Source organism: Monopterus albus, unplaced genomic scaffold, assembly GCF_001952655.1.
Source record: "Monopterus albus unplaced genomic scaffold, M_albus_1.0 scaffold450.1, whole genome shotgun sequence".
Classification (NCBI taxonomy): Eukaryota; Metazoa; Chordata; class Actinopteri; order Synbranchiformes; family Synbranchidae; genus Monopterus; species Monopterus albus.
Genome location: NW_018128330.1, coordinates 166,959 through 174,781, shown reverse-complemented (window position 1 = coordinate 174,781; position 7,823 = coordinate 166,959). Strand labels below are relative to the sequence as shown.

Below are 7,823 nucleotides of genomic sequence, written 5' to 3'. Positions count from 1 at the left end.
CCACCACCAGGGCTGGGTCGATCTCACAGGGTAAACCTGCTGCTGACGACAGCTCGTAGACATTCATGGCCACCTGGAAACAAACAAGATATAAACATGCACACAAGGAGAGCACAAGAACACTGACAACAGGTCTGTGTTTTACCTTCATGTCTGTTTCTCGGGGAATGTGGTCCTTAAAATCCTCCACAGAACTGACCAGGAAGGGAATATGACAGGACAAAACCTGGAGACAGAGACAATCCAGGCCGAGTGTGATGTAGCACCAGCATTTTTCATTGATCTCACTCCATCTGTTGCAATTGTATTAACATGTTATTTTGTGTGAATCCTTACATCTCTCAGAGCCTCCTGAGCGAGGGAGCGGAAAGACAAGATAACTCCAATGATGGTCATTCTCTTCAAAACACTGTCGACAGCTACACACACACACACACACACACACACACAAAACAGAAAAATATACATCAGTTAAGCTGCAAACTCACAGCAAAGTAAGCACTTGGTGTCGGTGGATGGTAATGGTAAAGTCCCATAAAATGATGCTAAGAAAGTGTCTGTGTGTGGTACATGTCGATGTGCATGTGTGTGAGTTTGTGATTACAGGTGAGTTTCTTGAAGAGCGCAGCCATGTGGTCCGGTTTGTCAAAACTCGTCCTCATCTGGGTCAAAACCTCCATGTTCTCCACCACCAGTTTCTACATAAACAGTTGGCATTAAACAAAATGTTGACTTCATGTTTACAGAATGGGATTCACCTTTGTGGTTCTGTGTGTGTACCTTCAGCTCAGCGACCTGTGATGAGATGTGCCACATCAGACTCTCACTGAGGAACTTCATGCCGTATGGACCCAACAGCTCGGACAGTGAACGCATCTCTGTGAATTAACACACAAACAGTTACATCCATTTCTCCACATGCTTTCTGTGTGGACAGCAGCAGAACTCTAATTAACTACCTCTAAAATGCAGGTAAGGACATGTATTTGTTTGTCTTACTATCATTTGCTCACACACTTTCAGACATGCACTGCTTTCCGTTAATCTGACGACGTTTAAATGCTCTGAATAAGCGCTGTGATCACTTTTCTTTACAAGATGCAACAAGAATCTTACCAGGTCAGACCTAGTACCATTTACGTATCACTTTCAACACAGCACAAGTCTGAACTGCAGGCTATAGCATTAACAGATAGGCACGTGCATGATTACGACATGCTGGCGTAACATATTGTTACATATAGTGGGAACTGCAGGCTATAGCATTAACAGATAAGCACGTGCATGATTACGACAGCTATCTAATCACGACAGTCTAGGTGTCTGTGCATGTCTCTTGTGTATCTTGGTGAGCTACTCAGTTCACAAAAACTTGACTGTTTTTGCTGGACCACACGTTCATCAGCCCTGCTGTAGTAAGAAAACTGGCCTCATACATCATACATTACTTGGTGTACTATCCAATCTGACACGTACCATGACTCTGTGTGTCACGGAACGAAGCTGCGAGGAACATTAATTGACCTCTGTCTGAAGGACAGTGAGCTGCGGCTTTAACAGACTGCTGAAGCCAGCGATGTGGGGGGAAAAGGGGAAACCAGCAGCATACCTTGTTCGTACATCCTCGACCACATGAAGTATACACACAGTACGGTGAGTCTACTGTGTTTGTATGAGTGAATGATCTGCTTGTGTGTTTGTACCAGAGATGTCGGAGTATTCCTCAGCGTTGAAGGTCAGTTCGTTCTCAGTGGGCAGGTTCACGAAGGCCTTCATGGCGGGGAAGTAGGCGATGTGCCCGTTACTGACCTGACGGAGTAACGTCTCCAAGTACCTGCGCACAGCGTGGTTTTAGTTTTTACCTTTATTAATGAGTTCATATTAGGAGCATCACCTTTTCTGAATGTTAAAACCACAAGAAAATTTCAATAATCAGTCATTTTGTTGCTAAATGGGATTTTAATCCATGTGTAGGGAGTTCTCTGCTAAAAGTAAATCTGATTATCAGAAGACTGAGATCAGTGAATGGCCACTTCATACAAAACCAAACCAAGTTCAATAAAATATTAACGCCAAACAGAAGGACAACAATCCTGCAATTTCTGTGCCCAGGTAGGAAAAGTCGTACATTTAGCTTAGTTTAGTTTGGCAGGAACATACAACCTAAAAAAAAAAAATCTCCTAAAGAAAAATTTGAGGTTGTCTGCTTCCAACTACTGGTAATCTGTGACTGCAGACATGATGGAAGCTTTGCTTGAGAGAGATTCTGCCGTCTTACATTAGAAATGTTATTATACTGCAAGAGTCAGTACAAATACAAATCAGAAAGCATAATCATGTATGTTTTTTATAAAATGGCCCTTAATATTTGGAGATAATGACATTCTGGAGTAATGTATAGTCTCAAAATAATTCAATCGTACCAGTTTGTGTACAGACTGGTGATGGTGGGCTCCCCGTGGCTGTCCAGGTGCTGCGTCTGCTGCAGAAGGACGTTGTTGAAGACTCGCGTGATGTCGATAGTGACATAGTTCTCTATGGACTGCAGCACCGTCATGTACGCCCGGACACTGGTCAGCAGCTCGCTGGGCTTGGCTATCTCCTGAGTAGCCTGGTTGTACATGGTCATGCCAACTATGGACCTAGACACAAAGGGACAGTCATGAACCCAACACACTGTGCCATGATGGAGGACAATTCAGAAAAAAATTAACTTGCTTCTAGTGATGACAAAGCATCAACTCTGACTTATGAACTGCTTACCGATGGCTGGCTGTATCTATTCATTAACAACTAACACATTACCTTACAAGGCAGATGAAAGAGCTGCATCTGAACTGAACACAGAGCATTTTCTGTGTGTGTATACTTACTTGGTAAATCGGATCTCCAGGTGCGAGGTGAGGTACTCTCTCGGTGTGAATGTGTGCTCCCACACCACCAGGTTGGGAACATAGTTGATGGAGAAGCAGAGTTCAGATAACGCTGTGTGGAGTTTATCCAGACTGTGAGACAACAAAGACAACAAGCTGTTAATGAAGGTGATAAAGTATGATGAAACCTTTAATGATCTCTGTAGGTAAACTGGGTCAGTCCAACAATCAAAACTATTTTATTAATCTATCATTAATAAACAATCAATAGCAGTGCCTTATTAATAGAAGTATAAAGAGAAACAGTGGAGATAAGACAGACAGTTGCTCTCCAGCTGCCAGAGTCATGGAAAATAAAGTGCAAGATGTATGTGGTACTAACTTGGTGACCAGTAATCTGTTCTTCCTCATGCTCTCCACTCCTGGCTTTTCTCTCTCCGGCTCACCCTTCTTCCCTGTCGCCTTCTTGCTCTTCTTGTTCACGGCCTGGCTGATGGTTTTCGCACAGTGTTTAGGAAGCAGCTAGAGACGAGAGATGTTGGAGAGACAGACAGTGGAGAGATAAAAAGAGAGATCAGGTAAAGGAGTGGGAGATGGGGAAGGCTGATCAGTCACGGCCCGGCTGACGTTCTCAATACAGTAGCTCTTTTTAAATAAGGAAGTGAAAGTAGCGGACAGATAAAGATAAGAAGCTTTTAACAATACGCATCAACAAAGGGCTTCCAACATTAATGTGACAGCATGTAATATTACACAGTGGCCACAAAGGTCTGGGTGTTTCTAGCTTGCTGTTTTGTCAAATCATGTGACAGTAGAGAGTTTGTCTGAATAAGAAAACTTTTAGGGTCTTCATCAGTGCATTGGCACTGCTCTATAAAAGCTGTTAGCCCCTTTAAGTTGGCTTTTCCTTGTGATAACTGTTAGGTGTATTTGTATTTAGCACTCAAAACATCAGGACCTATAAAAGCTATTTAAAAACTCAGAGGTTATCAGACTGATATTCGTGTTCATTCTTAAAGGAACAACTCGACATTCGCTTTCTGGCAGACAGCCGGAAGACAAGAAGATCAGGACCAGTCTCACACACCGTTTCAGCTGGGACCAGGACCTTGCTGGTCTACAATGGTTATTGGCCGGGCTCAAAAAATAGTTGCACATATAAGCCCAAGTCAAACAGCAAATTCTTGTTTCTAACTAAGTTTCTGTACAAATTAAAGAAATGAGAGGTATTGTAGCATGTCAGCTAGAGGTGATGACAGCCAGCCCCCTTTGGCAGTCTAGTGGTTTCCCCCTGTTCCCAGTGTTTATGCTACACTAAGCTGCCACCTGCGCCCTTATACAGTTAAGAGAATGGTATCGATCTCCTCATCTAACTTGGCAAGAACCCAAATACACAAATTTTCCAAAATGTGAAAGTCCTCCTTTAAATTTAATCCTCTGTGTACGTCTTCCTACCTGGTCGCTGAGTGTACATTGTTCAGTGCAGATGTCAGTGATCAGGTTCCTGGCCTGTTTGGCCATCTCATCCAGAAACATATTACACAATGACAGGCTTCGATCTCCTATGTGGTGACGCTTTGGGGAAGAAAAACACACAAAGACATAGACAGACAAAAGTCACTACAATGACCACTACGTCAAGGAATCAGCGTTTTTTTGTGCGTTCATTTTACACGTTTATTTGTATGACAGAGTGTAAGACAGCGCTAACGGTGTATCTGTATGTATGTGTATGTACCTCCTCAGGACAGAGCTCATGTGTACAGGACATGAAATGTGTGCAGAGCAGAGGGAAGCAGATGGAGTGTCGACTTTGAGAAGGAAGCTCCAGGCACTGCTGGAACATCTTTTCAAATGCACGGCTGTAGAAGCTACACACACACACACACACACACACACACAAACAAAACAGAGGGAGACTGAAGACCAGTTCAATTGTCTCAGTTCATCCTACATATGAGCCTCGTTTCTGACTGCATGCACCTCTGAGTATGTATGTTAATGTGTGTCTCACCAGAAAATGGACAGGTCTGATGTCTCCACCAACATCTCCACCAGAGAATCCACCATCTTTGTGTGGAAAATGATGGTGTTCATCATTTTACCAAGCTCTTTGTGATCAGCTATACCAAGACTGGCTTTAGAGACACTGGTGTAGGCCTACAGAGAGGACAGATAAAGCACCATGAAGGGAGCATTAAAGGCTTTTCCAAATTCCTTGTGGTCAGTTGCACCAATACTGATTTTACTGACACCAGTAAAACAAAACCAGCTGAAGGCCTTGACCTACTGAACAGTAGTGCCATTTTTTGTTAAAGCAGTAATACCATGTAGTGGAAAAACAGATTGTAAAAAAAAATGTTCCAGTAGTCCATGTAACCATGGTGCATTAGAAGAACTTCACTTATGTAGAAAGGAGCTTCTAAAGAATGTAAACACTAGATTTATGTTTATACCTGCAGCCTGAACCAGTCCAGTCTCATGCCCCTGAAGTCAAACACCTCTCCATCCTCCACTGAAACAAAATCACACACATTCTCATAAAAACACTGGTTCCTGACTGAAGTCCACACAACCTCCTGGTAACTAATGTACGGCTAGTTACCCTCATCATAAGCACCGTTTTAATATTAGTAAAAGTTACATTACTGCAAATGCCATCTTTATTACTATCAGTAGTGTTTCTACTCCCTATCTAAAGTCTGACATGAAGTGCAGGTTTACCTTGTTTGACACTGAGAGAGGTCATAGTGTTGACGAATGAAGACATGATTATAGACTCGTCCTCTGGACACACAGACAGGTTCTATTAGAAAACAACAGAACAGACAACTGGTTAGACAGACGTATACCAACAAATATTACACGGCAGTGGAAAAAAAAAATGACAGCAACTGTTGACCTTTTAGCAGGAATACTGATGTTACAGTGTTTTTAGGAAATGCATATGCAAGTTCCACCAAACTGGACAACAAAGTTGTACTATGATGTAGAAATCCTGTACTGTGTTTAGAGCCCTTGTGTGTTTGGAGCATGTTTTTGCAGTTATGTGTGCATTTAGACTGCATAAGTGTTTGCACCTGCACTAGTTCATTCAGCACCACTGCATCAAAGCCAGACAGGTACTGGACATAGTATCGCTGCATCACAGGACCATACTTCCTGACATGAGCTCTGAGCTCCTCCATGTAGAAGATCAACTCTGCTATGTGTCTGTAAAGCACACAAACACATCAGAGCATGAACAGTTAATTAAAAAAATAAAAAGCAAGGCTGCAATGACTGTTACTGCAAGTGTACATCTGTACCCATTTGTAAATCGGCACATTCGTGTAAAGGTGCATATTCACGCAGGTGTGTATGTGAGCATACTTGTCAATGAAGTCGTCAGTGCTTTTCTTCTGAATGTTGTCTGCATGTCGAAGCAGCCAGATGATCTCATCACGGGCAAACGACAATGCCATGAACACAAATAACGCCTAGTGGGACAGAGAGACAGAAATAGAGATTCAAAGAGGTGGAAAGGAAATGTCAAAAACTCCCCAAAATGAATCATTCCAAGATAAATGACCAAGAACAGGTGGAGGCAACCATGTCCTCAGAGTCTCTGAGCCAAATACGGAAACTGTTTACAGTCAGCCTGACTTAGCCAATAATACATTCTGCTATAGATTTGGGAAGGTCTCCATCTGGTCAGAGCAATTTACAGAGTTTTTTAAGGTGGTGAACTGTTTGGGTCCAATAACATGATTTCACATGGGATTGTAGTTAGAGCGTGCCACATGTTACATTAGTTTCAATAGTGCACAGACAAGAGCCGAATCATGAGACAGGGCTGTATAAGCTGCTGCTGCCTCAGGTATTTCTTATCCAGTAATTCAGCACCTTAAAACTGAATCCAGGGGCATTTAAGGGGTTATTGCACTGCTTAAGATGGTAATCTGTATTACCTTAGGACCTAGTAGTCCAGGCTGATCAGCTAAAACAGTAGCCAGCTCCTTCAAAGCTGATCTGAGGAACTTGCGTCTCTCTCTGTGCATGGAGCCTCTGTGGATGGAGCCAGACAGACAGAGGCAGTCAGAGCAGAGCATCCAACCACACAAGCATCATGATTAAAGGATATTTTGACACTTTCAGGACAATTTCTCAAGAGGACAAAAAAGTAAGTAGATGACAGTGACAGCAGAATAATAAGGAACAAGATGAAAAGGGAAGGCAGAATAAGTAATGAGGTGAAACAGAGGGGAGACAAAAGGGGAGAGAAAACAGGAAAAGCTGAACAAATGATAAAGGCAACTAGAATTACCGCTAAGCTGTAGTATGCTTCTGCCAACCAGTCAAATTCACAGATATGACACAGAAGTGAGGTCACTGACCACTGAATTCTAATTATTTCATCAGTGAGTCCAAGTGGACACTTGTGCCAAATTTAAAGAGATTCCCTCAAGGCTTTCCTGACATCACGTTCACAAGAATGGGATGAACACCAGGTCACAGTGACCTTGGCCTTCGACCACCAAAATCTAATCAGTTCATCTTTGAGTCCAAGTGGACATTTTAGCCAAACTTGAAGAAATCCCCTCAAGGTTTTCCTGAGATAGTGTTCACAAGGATTGGACGTACAGACAGACAACTCAGAGACAATAATGCCTCCGGCCACAGCTGTCACCAGCGTGGAGGCATAAAAAGAAGGTGATTCATCTGTGTGAGACCTTGAGACACACACGGGAGGGTAGAAGCAAAAATCATACCTTAAATCTGAAAATTCAATTTTTTTGTGTCTGAGGAAAATTCCAGTTGAGATACACTGAAGGGATTAGTGACAAGATTATTTACGTACGCATGAGACAGGGCCTGCTCTTTGCACTCTCGGATGTCATTGATGCGTTTGTTGTACCTGGAACACACACACACACACACACACGAGAGAGAGGGTGTGTTTCAGAGAGA

The 7,823-nt window shown here is 42.7% G+C and overlaps 1 protein-coding gene across 4 annotated transcripts in view; it reads right to left on the bottom strand.

Annotated features, from left to right (window-relative positions):
* nckap1 (NCK-associated protein 1) overlaps positions 1-7,823 on the bottom strand; it is a 36,587-nt gene that overhangs the window by 11,699 nt on the left and 17,065 nt on the right. For all 4 annotated transcript variants that reach the window (XM_020587273.1, XM_020587274.1, XM_020587275.1 and 1 more), the window contains 18 exons: positions 7,714-7,770; positions 6,824-6,920; positions 6,246-6,352; positions 5,954-6,086; positions 5,598-5,679; positions 5,330-5,388; positions 4,888-5,033; positions 4,612-4,744; positions 4,329-4,448; positions 3,256-3,395; positions 2,874-3,005; positions 2,424-2,642; positions 1,704-1,834; positions 781-878; positions 605-698; positions 337-419; positions 146-226; positions 1-73 (listed from right to left, as the gene is read on the bottom strand). The exon at positions 1-73 is cut by the window's left edge and continues 216 nt beyond it. In XM_020587273.1, the coding sequence (XP_020442929.1) occupies positions 1-73; positions 146-226; positions 337-419; positions 605-698; positions 781-878; positions 1,704-1,834; positions 2,424-2,642; positions 2,874-3,005; positions 3,256-3,395; positions 4,329-4,448; positions 4,612-4,744; positions 4,888-5,033; positions 5,330-5,388; positions 5,598-5,679; positions 5,954-6,086; positions 6,246-6,352; positions 6,824-6,920; positions 7,714-7,770 (1,985 nt within the window). The remainder of the gene's footprint in view (positions 74-145; positions 227-336; positions 420-604; positions 699-780; positions 879-1,703; positions 1,835-2,423; positions 2,643-2,873; positions 3,006-3,255; positions 3,396-4,328; positions 4,449-4,611; positions 4,745-4,887; positions 5,034-5,329; positions 5,389-5,597; positions 5,680-5,953; positions 6,087-6,245; positions 6,353-6,823; positions 6,921-7,713; positions 7,771-7,823) is intronic.